General features: G+C 52.6%; 1 protein-coding gene across 5 annotated transcripts in view; it reads right to left on the minus strand.

Annotated features, from left to right (window-relative positions):
- LOC147096524 (uncharacterized) overlaps positions 1-21,408 on the minus strand; it is a 103,982-nt gene that overhangs the window by 12,595 nt on the left and 69,979 nt on the right. For 4 of the 5 annotated variants that reach the window (XM_085975325.1, XM_085975323.1, XM_085975324.1 and 1 more), the window contains one exon: positions 2,070-3,377. The exons of the other annotated variant lie outside the window; for it this stretch is intronic. In XM_085975325.1, coding sequence (XP_085831451.1) covers positions 2,110-3,377 — 1,268 coding nt within the window. In that variant the 3' untranslated portion in view covers positions 2,070-2,109. Of the gene's footprint in view, positions 1-2,069; positions 3,378-21,408 lie in introns of those variants that run through there. 5 annotated transcript variants of the gene reach the window in all.

Here is a 21,408-nt window from a genome sequence, read left to right on the forward strand (position 1 = left end):
GAGCATAGAGCAAGGCTTTAATCAACTTGTTTCAGAACATGGAGGTCTAGTTGTACTTCACTAGTTCCTATCTTACAAAATGTCCCTGGCCAAGCTGGGCCCACGCCCGAGTATTTATACTCCTTGGACGGCGCCACCAGCTGGCTGTCCAGTGTTATTTCATGAATAGTTTCTTTATGATAATGAGATTTATAACACCATATATAGGGGATTATTGACCAGTTTGCCTCATATCATAGTAGTGAAAATATGACAGCATTTTACAGCCATCAATGCTCAACTAAAGAATTTATAAACCATATATTCGGTAGGTCTTCATAGTTTTAGATGGAAAAAGCCATCCCTCACAAATCCATTGGACTTATTTGAGCAGTTAACCAAATTAGTGAACCAAAGCTACACAACTTTGGACATAATTTACTTCGACATGCAGAAGTCATTGGACAAAGATCTACATGCAAGTCTTTTAAAGAAAGATTAAGGCAAATGGAATGAATGGCAAACTGGCTAGGTGGATTGAACACAGGCAAGAGAGAGCAGAAGCTGATAATTAATGGGAGAAGCTGGCTCTGCTGCTGTTTATACTACTCAAACATTCGGGGAGAAAGTATTTACAGAAGTTGAAGAGGTGACCTGCTAGAAATTATGAAGGGTTGTAAGGAAAATAGTGACAGGTTGCTTCCATTGGTCAGCGAGACAGTAACAAGGAGGCAGCAATTTAAGATAATCACAAGAATTAAAGGGAGGTCAGAAACAAATCTTGAGTGGTTAGAATGTGGAATTCTCGGTCACAAATCATCGATGAAGCGGTCCATAAATTATTTTGAAAAAGGATTAGGCAGTTGCTTGAGAAAGAGGAATATTAAAGGGGGCCGAGCAGGTGCGTGAAATTAGACTAGGTGGCTTATGTGGAGAAAACACCGGCAGAGACTTTGATGGGCAAATAGGCTGCTTCTGTGTTGTAACATTGTATGGGGGTGAGATTGGTTAACTTCAGCAGTGTGAAACCACGTCCGATGGGAAAGGAAATGGAACGCAGTGTAAAACGGGCTGCCGATTCAGCGTGAGCACCAGAGGAGAAATGATCCAAATGCTGAAGGGTGTGGATATTGCAGGTGTAAACAAGTTGTTTAACTTTAAAAAAAAAGAGTGGGATTTCAGAATCGGAAGACACCAGTAATAAAGCTAGCCTCTGTCGAGGCCAAAAATTAAACGATTCCTTTGAAGCAGCGTGCCTGAAAGTCACGGCTGAGATTTTGCTGAGGATTTCCATAGAAAGTATTGGATTTGTGGAATTGACTCTCAGCAAAATCAGCTAATATTGCATTAATTCATTATAAAAAGCTGGATACATAGTTGAGGACAAACACAGATCCTCTATACTGCTGGATCCATGGATGTAATCTATGGAATGTAACTTGCCAATAATCCAATTGTGGGGTTATAAAGTTAGATTAATAACCTGGTGTTGCACACAAACTTCGAGCGGGCAGGGACGAAACTTTACAAAATTTCATCTTCTTGGAGGTTTAATTTGCGATACGCCAGCTCTCTGGAGAGACGAGCAAGGTCATCGAGCTGAAACGCTAACTCTGTTTCTCTCTCCACAGATGCTGCCTGACCTGCTGAGTGTTTCCAGCATTTGCTGTTTTTATACTAATGTTTCCCTACTTAATGCTCAGGATCCTTCTACGCAAATATCATGGGGCACACAAATCTATTGATAAGAGTTACAGAACATACATTTGGCATACTTGACGAGGACAGAGGGTGGATAAAAGCTTTCTGAAAATGTTTGTAAACCATTTGCAGCCTGTCCCTTGTACAACAGAGAAAGGTTGCAACGATAAACATGAGACAATTTACTCCAGCTACACTTCAACCTACAGCAACATACTGAGGAAATATTCCAAACCATTCTAAACCAATGTGATATGACGAACAAAGAGAGCATCTTAAAGTGCCCCATATGTAAAAAACGGAAAGATTAAGCCCTATAGAATCCTATCCGCCTTTCAAGAATTCTAATACACATGACAATGCTACTAAATAATGAACATAAGTCGAAGCTTTGTGAAAAATGTAATTTTATTAAATAATGTGTGGTTACTATTTACATTTCCTAGCCTTCCACTTTTTTGTTCGAGGACTTTTTCGTGTGGGCGCTAGTGGTGTTTTTCTTAATGTGGTGCTTTTGGTGGAGGAAGTACGGGCTGGGATACCCTGGGTACCCGTGGAGAACCCAGCTCCAATGGGAGATGCAGTCCCATGAATTACTGCGTCCGTATCTTGTTCTCTTAAGCCAACTGGTGTCTCAAGGGCTTCTGTCCTGCTGTACTGTGTGGAACTTTGATTCTCCACCACTTCAGTGAGGAGGCTGACAACAGAGTCAGTCTCCTCACTGATCTGAGCTAAGCCCTCTAGCACTGTCCTGTGTACTTTCTGAATGCTTGAATCTCCCTGGGTGAAGCCAATGTTAATAGTATCCTTAATGTCCGACAAGCCTACGCAAAGAACATCCTGAATCTTGCCCAAGCCAGTCTGCATAGCTGTCAGATGCTCTGCTATGCCATTCTGCAGGACGCGCTGCAATCCTGTAAACCCTGTCTGAATTTTTGATTCCAGATCTCCAATGCCTGACTGCATACTTCTGTGTACATTGTGTAAATCAGTGTGGAAGGAGGCCTGCAGATCTGCCATGGCAGACTGTATGCCTGTGAATAGGCCACCATCACCCGCACTTTCCGCCTCCTGCACCCTGGAGGATTCATCGTGGAACATCAGGGCCAGAAGATCCTGTGATGCTGCGTTTACACCACCTGCCGGTGCACGCCAACGTCTACGTGGCCATCCAGGTGTTGCAGCAAGTGCGTCGTCCTCCTGCTGGGCCACAGCTACTGGCGTGGAGGTGGATAGTTGTAATGGTTCATCATGGGTGGTTAGCGCAGGGCAAGTCCCTGCAGAATGTCTGGCGGGGATGGGCGAGGTGACAGTGGGTGTAACAACCACAGTCAAAGTATTGGTGGGTCTGGTGGTGGCAAGGGTGGCAGGTATGGTTTTGCTAGGTGTGTCAAGGGCGGTGGCACTGGCGATAGTCGTGTCAAGGGTGGCATTAGTGGATGTGTTATTGGGTAAGGCAGGGGCAGTGGTCGGTGTGACACTGGGTGGTGTAGTGTCTGTGGCGGTGACTGCAGTGGCATGGATAGTATTAGTGAGGGTGGTGTTGGTGGCAGAGCTGGAAGTAATGGATCTTGTGGTTGCGGTGGATATGGTGCCACAGGCAGCAGTGATCGGTTTGACAGGAGCGGTAGTGGAGGCAGTGGCAATCTCTGCTTGTTGTCTTGCAGGCTTCTGCTCCACCGGTAGACCTGGCTTTTCTGTATATAGATTAAAAAAATCTTTTATGTACTGAGGTAATCATGGCTCAAGCATAATAAATTAGTCATTATTTATAATTATATTATGAAGATATGACAGAATAGTTCATGTCTGACCGGATAGTTTATATAGACTGGCTTTAGGGTCATTACATGTCATTGCAACTAAACTGTTAAGTGCATCATCTTTAATAAAAACGAGACTCACCATAATGGGCAATGGTCCCATACTCTACTCCTCTGACTCCTTTTATTGATTCTAGTGTGAAGAGTTACACCAGCAACTCTTCAATGGCTGACACTGGCCAAGATTCATATTCCCCTACAACCCCACTCCCACCACCAGAAATCCCGACTACCTTCCTTCCAACATCGAGCTTTCTTCCAACAGCTCATCAAACCCTCGTGCTTTCTGAAATCGTATTCATCAATCCCGTTATGCCTTTTGCAGGTTATAGAGCAAGAGAAGGGACTTGGGCTGTGGCTGATAAATCACGGAAGGATCACGAGCGGTATGATGAGATCATTTGGAAGGGCAAATAAGGTTCTAGGTTGTATTGCTGGGACAGTACAATACCAAGAATCGTGAGGGTGGTTGTGCACGACCTTAGTACAGACACACCTTGGTACAGTGTGCGCAGTTTTTGGTTTCCACACAGGGCCTTGGTGAGACCACACCTTGAGTATTGTGTGCAGTTTTGGTCGCCTTATCTGAGGAAGGATGTTCTTGCCATGGAGAGAGTGCAGCGAAGATTCACCAGGCTGATACCTGGGATGGCAGGAATGACGTATGAGGAGAGATTGGGTCGATTGGGCTTGTACTCTCTGGAGTTTAGAAGAATGAGAGGGGATCTCACTGAAACTTATAAAATTCTAACAGGATTAGACAGACTAGATGCAGGAAGGATGTTCCCGATGGCGGGGGAGTTCAGAACCAGGGGTCACAGTCTAAAGATAAGGGGTAAGCCATTTAGGACTGAGATGAGGAGGAATTTCTTCACCCAGAGAGTGGTGAACCTGCGGAATTCTCTACCACAGAGGGCGGTGGAGGCCAATTCATTAAATATATTCAAGAAGGAGTTGGATATATTTCTTAAGGCTAAAGGGATCAAGGGATATGGGGAGAAAGCAGGGACAGGGTACTGAATTTGGATGATCAGCCATGATCTCATTAAATGGCGGAGCAGGCTCGAGGGGCCGAATGGCCTACTCCTGCTCCTATCTTCTATGTTTCTATGGCAGCCAATATCAAAACCCTGGAGAAGGTGCAGAGGAAGACGACCAACATTATAGCCAGTCTGAGTCATTGGGATAGGGGCTACTGTACTTTCATTGTGGAAATGCAAGCTTAGAGCAGATCTGATTGAAGTTTTTAAAAACGATGAAAGGATTAGTTAAATGGGTTGTTTGAGATGGACAGGGACGGAACAACTAGGGGTGTGGATATGACATCCACAGGCAAAGGTTAGATGTTTGTATTCAGCACCACATGGAACAGATTACTGAAGCCTGCAGCGAGCATAGATTCCCTGCAGTCTTTCAAAAGGAAACTGGACAGGTTCCTGCGCGGGAAGAACATTCCAAGTTAGAGAGGTTACATTGTCAGGAAGCTCGGAATCATGAGATTCATGAGTTACTGCAGTCTCCTGGAGCTTCTCGGATTGCCTTAAGGGTTCAAGAGGAATTTCTCAGCATTTTCCCTGAATCGTCTCACGTTTTTCTTTGTTTTTTTTTGCCTTTCCCAGGCATACCTCGGGGGAGTGGATTGATGGTGTGTGTGACTGTACTACCTCGAGATGGGGCAGGCTGGATGGACCAGATGCTTTTTCCTAACCTTTTCATGTGTTCTTCATCTTTTAAAACTGGGCAGTTTATATTTCACCCAGCAGATCAATGCACTCCTTTTTCAGGAACTCATCGACAATCAATTAAGAACATAAGAATTTGAATATTAAGGGAATCCAGGGATATGGGGATAGGGTGGGAAAGTGGAGTTGAGGTAGAAGATCAGCCATGATCTTATTGAATGGCGGGGCGGGCTCGAGGGGGCCATATGGCCGACTCCTGCTCCTATTTCTTAGGTTCTTATGTAGTTAGGGGCAGGTGTAGGCCATACGGCCCCTCGAGCCTGCTCCGCCATTTGATTAGATTATGGCTGATCTTCGACCTCAACTCCACTTTCCTGCCCGATCCCCGTATCACTTGATTCCCCTAGAGTCCAAAAGTCTATCGATCTCAGCCTTGAATATACTCAACGACTCAGCATCCACAGCCCTCTGGGGCAGAGAATTCCAAACACCCTCTGAGTGAAGAAATTCCTCCTCATCTCAGTCTTAAATGGCCGACCCCTTACACTGAGACTGTGCCCCCTGGTTCTCGACACTCCAGCCAGGGGAAACAACCTCTCCGCATCTACCCTGTTAATCCCCCTCAGAATGTTATATGTTTCAATGAGATCACATCTCATTCTTCTAAACTCCAGAGAGCTTAGGCCCAATCTACTCAATCTCTCATCCCAGGAACCAATCTAGCGAACTTTCGTTGCATCGCCTCCAAGGCAAGTACAGGAAACTCGCTTTTAACTGGCACCTAAATATCCGGAAATCTCTGTTAACCGGCGAAATTCAGGAGTAGGTTCAGGTAAGTTATACTATATATTAGTGGGTGTGTAACCGGGGTTCCTGGATCTGTGGCCGTGTAACCGGGACTCCTGCACCTGTGGCCGTGCAACTGGGGCTCCTGGATCTGTGGCCGTGTAACCGGGACTCCTGGATCTGTGGCCGTGTAACCGGGACTCCTGGATCTGTGGCCGTGTAACCGGGACTCCTGCACCTGTGGCCGTGCAACTGGGGCTCCTGGATCTGTGGCCGTGTAACCGGGACTCCTGGATCTGTGGCCGTGTAACCGGGACTCCTGCACCTGTGGCCGTGTAACCGGGGTTCCTGGATCTGTGGCCGTGTAACCGGGACTCCTGCACCTGTGGCCGTGTAACCGGGACTCCTGCACCTGTGGCCGTGCAACTGGGGCTCCTGGATCTGTGGCCGTGTAACCGGGACTCCTGGATCTGTGGCCGTGTAACCGGGACTCCTGGATCTGTGGCCGTGTAACCGGGACTCCTGGATCTGTGGCCGTGTAACTGGGACTCCTGCACCTGTGGCCGTGTAACCGGGACTCCTGCACCTGTGGCCGTGCAACTGGGGCTCCTGGATCTGTGGCCGTGTAACCGGGACTCCTGGATCTGTGGCCGTGTAACCGGGACTCCTGGATCTGTGGCCGTGTAACCGGGACTCCTGGATCTGTGGCCGTGTAACCGGGACTCCTGCACCTGTGGCCGTGTAACCGGGACTCCTGCACCTGTGGCCGTGCAACTGGGGCTCCTGGATCTGTGGCCGTGTAACCGGGACTCCTGGATCTGTGGCCGTGTAACTGGGACTCCTGGATCTGTGGCCGTGTAACCGGGACTCCTGGATCTGTGGCCGTGTAACTGGGACTCCTGGATCTGTGGCCGTGTAACCGGGACTCCTGCACCTGTGGCCGTGCAACTGGGGCTCCTGGATCTGTGGCCGTGTAACCGGGACTCCTGGATCTGTGGCCGTGTAACCAGGACTCCTGGATCTGTGGCCATGTAACCGGGACTCCTGGATCTGTGGCCGTGTAACTGGGACTCCTGGATCTGTGGCCGTGTAACAGGGGCTCTCGTACCTTGGTAAGTATACCTCACTGTAATCCAGACTTTTTGATCAACCGGCACCACGCCGGTCCCGGATAAAAAAGAGTTTCCTGTACAGGAAACTTTGTGGTATCCGGAGGTGAGCTATCCGGCAATCTGGAGCCACCGGCAAAAATCAGCAGCCGTTTTTTTTTCTTTTTGTTTGTTTTTTTTTGCTTTGTTTGAACAGTCAAGCTGTGCAAGGTCTGTAGCTATAGCAACAGCTTCAGCTACAGAGCTTGCAGGCCACACCCGAGTGTTTAGAAGTTGTTGCTAAGCAACAGTGTTTGTTGTCAAATACGGAGATAAGAATCTCCGTATCTCTCAACATTAACTCTGGAGAGTATGGCAGTTTTGAGGCAACGGCAGCAGCTCGGTCCCGTGGGTGCCGGATAGCACAAAGTTTCCTGTATATCCTTCCTCAGATAAGGAGACCAAAACTGTGCAATTCTGCCTTGCTATATAAAAACCTGGGATTCCTGTATCTTAGGATCCAATGCTATTTCCCAATGGCTACTACTGGCTATACTACCACTGCTACAATTTATGAAGAGTGATTAGTTCATTTGTATCTTAAGATGATTACTTCACAATAATAAAAGCACTGTTATGTTGACTAGTCAGGTTGCAGCATCAGTATTACTGCACCTGTAAAACTTGAGAATGCTGGCGCTACACTTCAGCAGTAAGTTGGTAGTATTGAGAAATAGAACCGCTAGACCCACTAGCCTCTCCCATCCAGCAAAGCAGGTCAAATTTGCACGACGTGGACTCTCCTGAAGGAAGTGAAATAACCTCCAGCAGAGACTCGACCTCCAAAAAGGTAAACAAAGTCGTTGAGTATATTCAAGAGCGAGAGCGATAGATTTTTGGACTCTAGGGGAATCGCGAGATATGGGGGTAGGGTGGGGAAGTGGAGCTGATGTAGAAGATCATCGAGGGGCCGTATGGCCTACTCCTGCTCCTATTTCTTATGTTATCATTTACCTTATTCCATTCTGCTCAGTCACATTCCATAAATGACATTCCCAACAGCACTGGAACCAACATGTTTTGACTGTCCATGGCCTAGAAGGGCGATCATGCTCAGGTACGGGCACATGCCTCTTCATACGGCCGCAGGAACCACGTGAACTTTGTGCTGCCATCTCATAATGATTTAGGCGTGCAGCCAGCTACCCGCGCTATTTATTGGGGCCAGAAATCGGGCGTCGCTGACACCACTTAAAAGCACCCAACACCTCTTAAAGGGGAGGCGCACTCTGGCTGCAGACAGCAGGGAACGCTGGCAAGGAGAGAAATGGCTGCAACGCCTGCAGATCGGGTCCCCCAGATTCTCTGATGCTGCTTTGGAGGCCCGGCTTCAGACGGTGAACAGGAGGAAAGAGATCATGTTCACGTTCACTTACATTTCTCACGCTCTCTTGCGTAAGAACATAAGAAACAGGAGCAGGAGTCGGCCATTCGGCCCTTCGAGCCTGCTCTGCCATTCAATGAGATCATGGCTGATCTTCTACCTCAACTCCACTTTCCCGCACTATTCCCATATCCCCTGATTGCCTTAATATCCAAAAATCTATCGATCTCGGTCTTGAATCTACAACGACTGAGCCTCCATAGCTCACTGGGGTCGAGAATTCCAAAGATTCAAAACCCTCAGTGAAGAAATTTCTCCTCATCGCAGTCATAAATGGCCGACCCCTTACTAATCGCGCCTCTCTCATTCCTCACACACTCCTTAAATTCCTCACATCATTTTACATTCCGAACAATGTTTCACATTGCTAACTTATATTCTCTCATACCCATACATTCCTTACATCCTGTTATATTCCTTATATTATCTTATATTCCTTGTATTCTCTTAAATTACACAGTCTCAAATTTCTCTAATTCCCATGAATTATTTTACATTCTCTGACATGATTTTCCATACCTTACATTGTCTTTCATTCCTTACATCATTCCTCATGTTCCCTGATGTTTCTTACACTCACTTACAAAGCAAAATACGAGACCTCCATTTAAACAAAATGCAACACATTCATGCAGCAGAAGACTGGCCTACAATCAAAACCAGAGACCTCCGTGTACACACACACGACCCGAGACCTCCGTGTACACACACACGACCCGAGACCTCCGTGCACACACACACACACACACGACCCGAGACCTCCGTGTACACACACACACACGACCCGAGGCCTCCGTGTACACACACACACACGACCCGAGACCTCCGCGTACACACACACACACGACCCGAGACCTCCGTGTACACACACACACACACGACCCGAGACCTCCGTGTACACACACACACACACGACCCGAGACCTCCGTGTACACACACACACGACCCAAGACCTCCGTGTACACACACACACACGACCCGAGACCTCCGTGTACACACACACGACCCGAGACCTCCGTGTACACACACACACACGACCCGAGACCTCCGTGTACACACACACACACGACCCGAGACCTCCGTGCACACACACACACACACGACCCGAGACCTCCGTGTACACACACACACACGACCCGAGACCTCCGTGTACACACACACACACGACCCGAGACCTCCGTGCACACACACACACACACGATCCGAGACCTCCGTGCACACACACACACGACCCGAGACCTCCGTGTACACACACACACACGACCCGAGACCTCCGTGTACACACACACACACGACCCGAGACCTCCGTGTACACACACACACACGACCCGAGACCTCCGTGTACACACACACACACACGACCCGAGACCTCCGTGTACACACACACGACCCGAGACCTCCATGTACACACACACACACGACCCGAGACCTCCGTGTACACACACACACACGACCCGAGACCTCCGTGTACACACACACACACGACCCGAGACCTCCGTGTACACACACACACACGACCCGAGACCTCCGTGTACACATACACGACCCGAGACCTCCGTGTACACACACACACGACCCGAGACCTCCGTGTACACACACACACACGACCCGAGACCTCCGTGTACACACACACACACACGACCCGAGACCTCCGTGTACACACACACACACGACCCGAGACCTCCGTGTACACACACACACACGACCCGAGACCTCCGTGTACACACACACACACGACCCGAGACCTCCGTGTACACACACACACATGACCCGAGACCTCCGTGTACACACACACACACGACCCGAGACCTCCGTGTACACACACACACACGACCCGAGACCTCCGTGTACACACACACACGACCCGAGACCTCCGTGTACACACACACACACGACCCGAGACCTCCGCGTACACACACACACACGACCCGAGAGCTCCGTGTACACACACACACACGACCCGAGACCTCCGTGTACACACACACACACGACCCGAGACCTCCGTGTACACACACACACACGACCCGAGACCTCCGTGTACACACACACGCACGACCCGAGACCTCCGTGTACACACACACACACGACCCGAGACCTCCGTGTACACACACACACACGACCCGAGACCTCCGTGTACACATACACGACCCGAGACCTCCGTGTACACACACACACGACCCGAGACCTCCGTGTACACACACACACACGACCCGAGACCTCCGTGTACACACACACACACGACCCGAGACCTCCGTGTACACACACACACACGACCCGAGACCTCCGTGTACACACACACACGACCCGAGACCTCCGTGTACACACACACACACGACCCGAGACCTCCGTGTACACACACACACACGACCCGAGACCTCCGTGTACACACACACACACGACCCGAGACCTCCGTGTACACACACACACACACGACCCGAGACCTCCGTGTACACACACACACGACCCGAGACCTCCGTGTACACACACACACACGACCCGAGACCTCCGTGTACACACACACACACGACCCGAGACCTCCGTGTATACACACACGACCCGAGACCTCCGTGTACACACACACACACACGACCGAGACCTCCGTGTACACACACACACACACACGACCCGAGACCTCCGTGTACACACACACACACGACCCGAGACCTCCGTGTACACACACACACAAAACGCGAGACCTCCGCGCACACAAAACGCGAGACCTCCGCACACACCTTAATGCAAAAAAATGAGGCGGGTTCTATAACAGCGCAGATGTTCCACTGTGCCACATAACTATCCCAGCGGTGTAGACAAAAATTTACCCCCGTGTGCTGTAAGAACTCACTAAGTCACTGGCTGAGCTATTTGTATATACCTTTAGTTGGAGTAACTCTATGCAATTCAATGAACTGACAAGGGACAGTATTTTACAAATAATAAAACAGTGGCTTGTTTCTGGAGGAATGGATGCAGCCATCGTCAGGGCAGTGACACAACGTGCAGTGCTGAGGCATGAGTTTGCTGCCACTGTTGCCCAGACAGCAAAGCCCTGATCTTCCTCAGGCTGTCAGGTGGAGGTAACAGAGACTCGGCATTTCCCCACTAGATGCAAGAGAAAAATCAACATCCAATTCACCTCCGGTCCTCGTTGTTCACCTCAGCATCGCGAGGGTGGCCGGGTACCTTGGTGGTAGTAATTCAAACTAGATTTGGAACAGGAAGGGCCTGAGTAGTGGGCAAATTAAGTCTAAGTTGGCTCAGTGGTAACATCTTCACCTCCAAAATGTGTGGATTCAAGGCACACTCCAGGCCTTGAGCATAAAATCAAGGCCAACAATGCAAAACAGTACAGAGGGCCTTCTGCAAGGTTGGAGATACTGGCCTAGAAATCTGATTGCCCAGTGCGATAAATGGGTGCGGTCGGGCCCAATATGGCGAGTGCTGCTCAGTTCGCACCGGAGCTGCGCTGCACACCATATTGGTTAGGCCTGTAGTTGTCCAGGGCGCCCGCCTGAAACTGGCATTAGGCCCATTGCTTCTGCGAATCACAGCCTAACTTCGGTTTCAGGCCCCTTTGTGAAACTGGTTGGCGACTGGCTGCGGCATGTGCATGCTGCACTCGGTTTTCTCAAACGCGTAGCAGCCAAACCAGCAGTCCCAAAGAGAGACCGCTGGAGGCTGCCATCCAAAAGGTAAGCTCAAAGTTTTTTTTTTAAACTTAGCTGAATGTGGCGAACATAAGAACATAAGAAATAGGAGCAGGAGTAGGCCAATCGGGCCCCTCGAGCCTGCTCCGCCATTCAATAAGATCATGGCTGATCTGATCCTAACCGCCAATCTACTATCACAGAACCATCTCCTGAATCTAACAGAATTAGACACACGAAATAGGAGCAGGATCAGGCTACACGGCCCCTGGGCCCGCTCCACTACCCACAGGGCCATGACCGATCTGAACCTAGACTCATGTCCAAATTCCTGCCCGCTCCCCGTAACCCTTAATTCCCTTTACTTCTAGGAAACTGTCTATTTCTGTTTTAAATTTATGTAATGATGTAGCTTCTACAGCTTTTTGGGGCAGCATATTCCATGGACCTACCACCCTCTGAGTGAAGTAGTTCCTCCTCATCTCAGTTTTGAAAGAGCAGCCCCTTATTCTAAGACTATGCCCCCTAGTTCTAGTTTCACCCATCATCGGGAACATCCTCCCCGCATCCACCCGATCCAATCCCTTCACAATCTTATATGTTTCAATAAGATCGCCTCTCATTCTTCTGAACTCCAATGAGTAGAGTCCCAATCTACTCAACCTCTCCTCATATGTCCATCCCCGGGATTAACTGAGTGAACCTTCTTTGTACTGACTCGAGAGCAAGTATGTCCTTTCTCCTGGCTCCATATTAAAACTGCGGGCTGCTGCCAGCCTGCGCTCGTCTCCTCCCGATTCCTTCCTACCTTCCTTCCCCCAGCGTCCCACCCAGCCGATCTCGCTCCACCCACAAGGGGCAAGCTGCCTCTGGGGCCGCGACCGACACCCACAGCTCACCGGTCGCATACAATTTGCCATGGTGCTGCCACCGGCCTCTTTAGGTGCCTGCAGTGTTCACTGCGCCTAGATCGCCCCCCGCTTCGGGCACAACCCTAGCTCTAGGCCAATGGCCCAGAAATTCGGGTCTCCACGGGTGAGTACGCACGGGGTACTCACCCGTAGGCCCAGTGGAAGTGCCGGCTTCCTGCATGCACTGCGTATGCGCGGGAAACCGGCACTTCCGTTCCTCTGAACGAAGAGGTTCAGAGGTGGAACGCGTGCGCAGGGGAGGCTGCGCGTGCGCATCAAACTTCGTTTTTTTTTACAGGTTTGTCCGGGAACGTAAGCCTGCAGAATTTAGAAATGTAAAAAGCAGGCGTAAGGCCTGCTTTTTACAAGGTAAGTAGTGAATTAATTAAAATTAAAACATTTTTTCCACAGGTTTATTATTTTTAAATACTTTAAAGCAAGGTAAGTTTATTTTTAGCCCCGTTAGAATATAAAATTATTTTTTTCAAAAATTTAAATTGTTTAAAATAGTTGTTTCATGTAATTTATAGTTTATTAAAAAAATGTGATGTTTAAAAAAAATTTATTTGAAGGTTTAGTGCTATTTTGGGGCCGTATTATTTATAAGTCTTGACAGCTCTTCCTGTCAAACTTATGAATGGAGCATTCCCTGCTCCGATTGGCTGCCCATGGCCCACGTGATCCCAGGGGACGCATTGAACTAACTGCGCCCCTGGGATACGCAAGCACTGCGCACCGGCAGTTGGAGCAGGCCCCGGATCGGAATCCCACGCGGGCCCACAGCTCAATGGCCGGCACGCTAGGTAAGTGCAGATCGGGGGCTGTAAGAATTTGCAATAATTTACAGTTCTGAAGATTAATTTTTTTGATTGAAGAATCCCTGGGCGTTGTGCTTTTAAATTTCCAGGGATAAAAATGGCTGTCACCACATGGCCGAAGACAAAGGGGCTTGGAAAGCAGCTTTCTGTGTCTGGAAGTAAGGTTCAATGGAGACAAAACGTTACCACAGGACAATGCTTTGTTTACAAAGCAATTGAATGCTATTAGCATTTGTTTGTATATCGAGTGGATACATCTAAACTGCAGAAGAGGCTTTTGTATCTTGAATGGGAACCGTTTAAGAATAGAATGGGTTTAAATCACCTAGCATTCTGGACAATAGAGCAGTTGTATTTCCCTTTTGTTTCAGCCCAGGGAGCTCCGGAAGACACATTAACCCAGTCCAACCACTCTGAGTTAGCCAATCACAGCTTTCTCTTGTGTATTGGACCCTTTGGGCGGGAATTTTGCACACAGCCCTTACAGGGCAGAACGGCAGGGGGCTCACCAGGTATAAAGATAGCTGCTGGGAGGCTATCTCTCTCTCTCTTTTTACTTCGCTGGACCACAGGTGAGCAGGGTGTTCTGGCTCCTCGGCAAGGCAACCTAGCAGGAGTTTGGGATGGTGATTTAAGGGAATTGCTAAGATTGTTTAAATAACATTGGAGCCATTTTATCCCTCGTTTTTGCCGTCTGCAACCCCCTGTTATATAGTTTTACTGTAATTAATGTGTTCGTGTGGTATAGTTATTCTTTTGATTGTAGTTTATTTAGGTAATAAAACTTGATTTTTCTCTCATCCAAACCACGTGTTCCGTTTTAAAATCATTAATTATAAGTTCCTCCACTCAGAACTGAAGGAGGGGTAGCGATTCAAAACCACTGTTTGTAAATTGGTTTAGAGTGCAGCAGCAAAAAGACTGCTGACCAGGTGAATTACCGTAAACCAGGTAAAAGGTTGGAATTGGTCAGAGCTCAGAGGCAAAGGCTGCTGGCCAGGTAAATTACCATAAACCAGTTAAAAGATGCCCCCCTTACAGGGCTTGCACCCGCGGGAAGCCCCCGACCCGAATTTCTGGGCCATTATCTTTTGGTTGAGATGTTAAACAAAGCTCCCATCTAGCTACTCAAGTTAGCGTAAAAGATCGCATGGCCCTATACATAGAAGAGCTGGGATTTATCCTGCAGCCCTGGCCAGTGTGCCTCCTCCAACCAATGCCACCACAAAAGCAAACTGTTCAACCATCCTGTCTGCTGGTTGTAGTATCCTTGGTTACAAAACAACAGTGACTTCATTCAAATAGAATTTGTTAGCTGTGAAATACTTTGGGACATCCTGAGGATGTGATAAAGTGCTATATAAATGCAGCTTTTTTTTTGTTTAAACAAAGATGTGCAGATGCTAAAAGATGTCGATAAACAGTGAGAGGAAATATGTAATTCCCTGAAATGGTTAATAAAGCCATTTTAAAAAATAGCTTAATAGAGGCATGGAGTACATGAGTAAAGAAGTAATGGTAAATTAGTTAGGCTGCAGTTCGAGCTGTGTGCAGTTTTGGGCACCTCATTATAAAAATGACCTCAAAGCCACTGAGAGCACACAGCGTAGATTGACAGGATGGTGCCAGGGATGGGAAATTATTGTTATAAGGAGAGGCCTGAGAAACAGGAGTTATTCCACTGGAGCAGAGGAGATTTAATAGAGGTTTTCAAAATGATGATAGGTTTTGATGGAGTGAATAGGGAAAAACTACTGGGGAGTCAATGCTAAGGGGTTCATCAATTTAAAATTGTTGTGAAGAGGAGAAGGAGGGAGGTGAGGGGAAGGAGGGAGGTGAGGGGAAGGAGGGAGGTGAGGGGAAGGAGGGAGGTGAGGAGAAGGAGGGAGGCGAGGAGAAGGAGGGAGGTGAGGAGGAGGGAGGCGAGGAGGAGGAGGGAGGTGAGGAGAAGGAGGGAGGTGAGGAGAAGGAGGGAGGTGAGGAGGAGGAGGGAGGCAGAGGAGGAGGAGGGAGGCGAGGAGGAGGAGGGAGGCGAGGAGAAGGAGGGAGGCGAGGAGAAGGAGGGAGGCGAGGAGAAGGAGGGAGGCGAGGAGGAGGGAGGTGAGGAGAAGGAGGGAGGCGAGGAGAAGGAGGGAGGTGAGGAGGAGGAGGGAGGCGAGGGGAAGGAGGGAGGCGAGGAGAAGGGAGGCGAGGAGAAGGAGGGAGGTGAGGAGAAGGAGGGAGGTGAGGAGGAGGAGGGAGGTGAGGAGGAGGAGGGAGGTGAGGAGAAGGAGGGAGGTGAGGAGAAGGAGGGAGGTGAGGAGGAGGAGGGAGGCGAGGAGAAGGAGGGAGGTGAGGAGAAGGAGGGAGGTGAGGAGAAGGAGGGAGGTGAGGAGAAGGAGGGAGGAGGTGAGGAGGAGGAGGGAGGTGAGGAGGAGGAGGGAGGCGAGGAGAAGGAGGGAGGTGAGGAGAAGGAGGGAGGCGAGGAGAAGGAGGGAGGTGAGGAGCAGGGAGGTGAGGAGAAGGAGGGAGGCGAGGAGAAGGAGGGAGGTGAGGAGGAGGAGGGAGGCGAGGAGAAGGAGGGAGGTGAGGAGGAGGGAGGCGAGGAGAAGGAGGGAGGCGAGGAGAAGGAGGGAGGAGAGGAGAAGGAGGGAGGAGAGGAGAAGGAGGGAGGGGAGGAGGGAGGTGAGGAGAAGGAGGGAGGTGAGGAGAAGGAGGGAGATGAGGAGAAGGAGGGAGGCGAGGAGAAGGAGGGAGGTGAGGAGGAGGGAGGCGAGGAGAAGGAGGGAGGCGAGGAGAAGGAGGGAGGTGAGGAGGAGGAGGGAGGTGAGGAGGAGGAGGGAGGTGAGGAGAAGGAGGGAGGTGAGGAGAAGGAGGGAGGTGAGGAGGAGGAGGAGGAGGGAGGTGAGGAGAAGGAGGGAGGTGAGGAGAAGGAGGGAGGTGAGGAGGAGGAGGGAGGCGAGGAGAAGGAGGGAGGCGAGGAGAAGGAGGGAGACGAGGAGAAGGAGGGAGGTGAGGAGAAGGAGGGAGGTGAGGAGAAGGAGGGAGGAGAGGAGAAGGAGGGAGGCGAGGAGAAGGAGGGAGGTGAGGAGAAGGAGGGAGGTGAGGAGGAGGAGGGAGGTGAGGAGGAGGAGGGAGGTGAGGAGAAGGAGGGAGGCGAGGAGGAGGAGGGAGGCGAGGAGAAGGAGGGAGGTGAGGAGGAGGGAGGCGAGGAGAAGGAGGGAGGCGAGGAGGAGGAGGGAGGCGAGGAGAAGGAGGGAGGCGAGGAGAAGGAGGGAGGCGAGGAGAAGGAGGGAGGCGAGGAGAAGGAGGGAGGTGAGGAGAAGGAGGGAGGTGAGGAGGAGGAGGGAGGTGAGGAGAAGGAGGGAGGTGAGGAGAAGGAGGGAGGTGAGGAGAAGGAGGGAGGTGAGGAGAAGGAGGGAGGTGAGGGGAAGGAGGGAGGTGAGGGGAAGGAGGGAGGTGAGGAGAAGGAGGGAGGTGAGGAGAAGGAGGGAGGTGAGGAGAAGGAGGGAGGTGAGGAGAAGGAGGGAGGTGAGGGGAAGGAGGGAGGTGAGAGGAGGAGGAGGGAGGTGAGGAGGATGAGGGAGGCGAGGAGAAGGAGGGAGGTGAGGAGAAGGAGGGAGGTGAGGAGAAGGAGGGAGGTGAGAAGGAGGGAGGTGAGGAGAAGGAGGGAGGTGAGGAGGAGGGAGGCGAGGAGAAGGAGGGAGGCGAGGAGAAGGAGGGAGGTGAGGAGGAGGAGGGAGGTGAGGAGAAGGAGGGAGGCGAGGAGAAGGAGGGAGGCGAGGAGAAGGAGGGAGGTGAGGGGAAGGAGGGAGGTGAGGGGAAGGAGGGAGGTGAGGAGAAGGAGGGAGGTGAGGAGGAGGAGAGAGGTGAGGAGGAGGAGGGAGGTGAGGAGGAGGAGGGAGGCGAGGAGAAGGAGGGAGGTGAGGAGAAGGAGGGAGGTGAGGAGAAGGAGGGAGGTGAGGGGTAGAAGTGAGGTGAGGAGAAGGAGGGAGGTGAGGAGAAGGAGGGAGGTGAGGAGAAGGAGGGAGGTGAGGGGAAGGAGGGAGGTGAGGGGAAGGAGGGAGGCGAGGAGAAGGAGGGAGGCGAGGAGAAGGAGGGAGGTGAGGAGAAGGAGGGAGGTGAGGAAAAGGAGGGAGGTGAGGAGAAGGAGGGAGGGTGAGGGGAAGGAGGGAGGTGAGGAGAAGGAGGGAGGTGAGGGGAAGGAGGGAGGTGAGGAGAAGGAGGGAGGTGAGGAGAGGAGGGAGGTGAGGAGAAGGAGGGAGGTGAGGAGGAGGAGGGAGGTGAGGAGAAGGAGGGAGGCGAGGAGAAGGAGGGAGGTGAGGAGAGGAGGGAGGTGAGGAGAAGGAGGGAGGTGAGGAGAAGGAGGGAGGTGAGGAGGAAGGAGGGAGGTGAGGAGAAGGAGGGAGGTGAGGAGAAGGAGGGAGGTGAGGAGAAGGAGGGAGGCGAGGAGAAGGAGGGAGGTGAGGAGGAGGGAGGCGAGGAGAAGGAGGGAGGTGAGGAGAAGGAGGGAGGTGAGGAGAAGGAGGGAGGTGAGGGAAGGAGGGAGGTGAGGAGAAGGAGGGAGGTGAGGAGAAGGAGGGAGGTGAGGGGAAGGAGGGAGGTGAGGAGAAGGAGGGAGGTGAGGAGAAGGAGGGAGGTGAGGAGAAGGAGGGAGGTGAGGAGGAGGAGGGAGGCGAGGAGAAGGAGGGAGGTGAGGAGGAGGGAGGCGAGGAGAAGGAGGGAGGCGAGGAGAAGGAGGGAGGCGAGGAGAAGGAGGGAGGCGAGGAGAAGGAGGGAGGCGAGGAGAAGGAGGGAGGTGAGGAGAAGGAGGGAGGTGAGGAGGAGGAGGGAGGTGAGGAGGAGGAGGGAGGCGAGGAGAAGGAGGGAGGTGAGGAGAAGGAGGGAGGTGAGGAGAAGGAGGGAGGTGAGAAGGAGGGAGGTGAGGAGAAGGAGGGAGGTGAGGAGAAGGAGGGAGGTGAGGAGAAGGAGGGAGGTGAGGGGAAGGAGGGAGGTGAGGAGGAGGAGGGAGGCGAGGAGGAGGTGGGAGGCGAGGAGAAGGAGGGAGGCGAGGAGAAGGAGGGAGACGAGGAGAAGGAGGGAGGTGAGGAGAAGGAGGGAGGTGAGGAGAAGGAGGGAGGCGAGGAGAAGGAGGGAGGCGAGGAGAAGGAGGGAGGCGAGGAGAAGGAGGGAGGCGAGGAGGAGGAGGGAGGCGAGGGGAAGGAGGGAGGTGAGGGGCAGGAGCGAGGCGAGGGGAAGGAGCGAGGCGAGGAGAAGGAGGGAGGCGAGGAGAAGGAGGGAGGCGAGGGGAAGGAGGGAGGTGAGGAGAAGGAGGGAGGTGAGGGGAAGGAGGGAGGTGAGGGGAAGGAGGGAGGTGAGGAGAAGGAGGGAGGTGAGTGGCAGGAGGGAGGCGAGGGGAAGGAGGGAGGTGAGGGGTAGGAGGGAGGCGAGGGGAAGGAGGGAGGTGAGGGGTAGGAGGGAGGCGAGGGGAAGGAGGGAGGTGAGGGGAAGGAGCGAGGCGAGGGGCAGGAGGGAGGTGAGGGGTAGGAGGGAGGCGAGGGGAAGGCGGGAGGCGAGGGGTAGGAGGGAGGCGAGGGAAGGAGGGAGGTGAAGGGTAGGAGGGAGGCGAGGGGAAGGAGGGAGGTGAGGGGAAGGAGGGAGGTGAGGGGAAGAAGCGAGGCGAGGGGAAGGAGGGAGGTGAGGGGAAGGAGGGAGGTGAGGGGAAGGAGGGAGGTGAGGGGAAGGAGCGAGGCGAGGGGAAGGAGGGAGGTGAGGGGAAGGTGGGAGGTGAGGGGAAGGAGGGAGGTGAGGGGAAGAAGCGAGGCGAGGGGAAGGAGGGAGGTGAGGGGAAGGAGGGAGGTGAGGAGAAGGAGGGAGGTGAGGGGAAGGAGGAAGGTGAGGGGAAGGAGGGAGTTGAGGAGAAGGAGGGAGGTGAGGAGAAGGAGGGAGGCGAGGAGAAGGAGGGAGGCGAGGAGAAGGAGGGAGGCGAGGGGTAGGAGGGAGGTGAGGAGAAGGAGGGAGGTGAGGGGAAGGAGGGAGGTGAGGGGAAGGAGGGAGGTGAGGGGAAGGAGGGAGGCGAGGAGAAGGAGGGAGGTGAGGGGAAGGAGGGAGGTGAGGAGAAGGAGGGAGGTGAGGAGAAGGAGGGAGGTGAGGAGAAGGAGGGAGGTGAGGGGAAGGAGGGAGGTGAGGGGAAGGAGGGAGGTGAGGGGAAGGAGGGAGGTGAGGAGAAGGAGGGAGGTGAGGGAAGGAGGGAGGTGAGGAGAAGGAGGGAGGTGAGGAGAAGGAGGGAGGCGAGGAGAAGGAGGGTGGTGAGGGGCAGGAGGGAGGCGAGGGGTAGGAGGGAGGTGAGGGGAAGGAGGGAGGTGAGGAGAAGGAGGGAGGTGAGGGGAAGGAGGGAGGTGAGGGCAGGAGGGAGGTGAGAGGCAGGAGGGAGGTGAGGGGCAGGAGGGAGGTGAGGAGAAGGAGGGAGGTGAGGAGAAGGAGGGAGGTGAAGGGTAGGAGGGAGGTGAGGTGAAGGAGGGAGGTGAGGGGAAGGAGCGAGGTGAGGGGCAGGAGGGAGGTGAGGGGAAGGAGGGAGGTGAGGAGAAGGAGGGAGGTGAGGAGAAGGAGGGAGGTGAAGGGTAGGAGGGAGGTGAGGAGAAGGAGGGAGGTGAGGGGAAGGAGCGAGGTGAGGGGCAGGAGGGAGGTGAGGGGAAGGAGGGAGGTGAGGGGAAGGAGGGAGGTGAGGGGTAGGTAGGAGGAGGTGAGGAGAGGAGGAGGGAGGTGTGGGGAAGGAGGGAGGTGAGGGGAAGGAGCGAGGTGAGGGGAAGGAGGGAGGTGAGGGGAAGGAGCGAGGTGAGGGGAAGGAGCGAGGTGAGGGGAAGGAGGGAGGTGAGGGGAAGGAGGGAGGTGAGGGGCAGGAGCGAGGCGAGGGGAAGGAGGGAGGTGAGGGGCAGGAGCGAGGTGAGGGGAAGGAGGGAGGTGAGGGGCAGGAGCGAGGTGAGGAGAAGGAGGGAGGTGAGGGGCAGGAGCGAGGCGAGGGGTAGGAGGAAGGTGAGGGGCAGGAGCGAGGCGAGGGGAAGGCGGGAGGTGAGGGGCAGGAGGGAGGTGAGGAGAAGGAGGGAGGTGAGGGGAAGGCGGGAGGTGAGGGGCAGGAGCGAGGCGAGGGGAAGGCGGGAGGTGAGGGGCAGGAGCGAGGTGAGGAGAAGGAGCGAGGTGAGGGGCAGGAGCGAGGCGAGGGGAAGGAGGGAGGTGAGGGGCAGGAGCGAGGTGAGGGGAAGGAGGGAGGTGAGGGGCAGGAGCGAGGTGAGGGGAAGGAGGGAGGTGAGGAGAAGTGTTTCACTCAGCGAGTAGTTGGCGCATGGAATGCTTTGCCAGAGGGAGTAGTTTTAAGAGCAAAGTGGAGAAATATTTGAAGCAGAGAAGATACAGGGTCATGGGGAGAAAGCTGAGCGGGGGGATTAGTTCAGACACCTCTCGCTAAGAGGAGACTTCTGTGTTGTCGACTTCTACAATTCTATGGCTGCTGCTCGCCAAAAGAAAAATTATATTCAAGACAGAGAAAGAGAAATATAATTAAATGTTCAAATGAA

Source organism: Somniosus microcephalus, unplaced genomic scaffold (assembly GCF_052327205.1).
Source record: "Somniosus microcephalus isolate GS21.2 unplaced genomic scaffold, FLI_Smic_1.0 unresolved_chr1, whole genome shotgun sequence".
In the NCBI taxonomy this organism is placed as follows: Eukaryota; Metazoa; Chordata; class Chondrichthyes; order Squaliformes; family Somniosidae; genus Somniosus; species Somniosus microcephalus.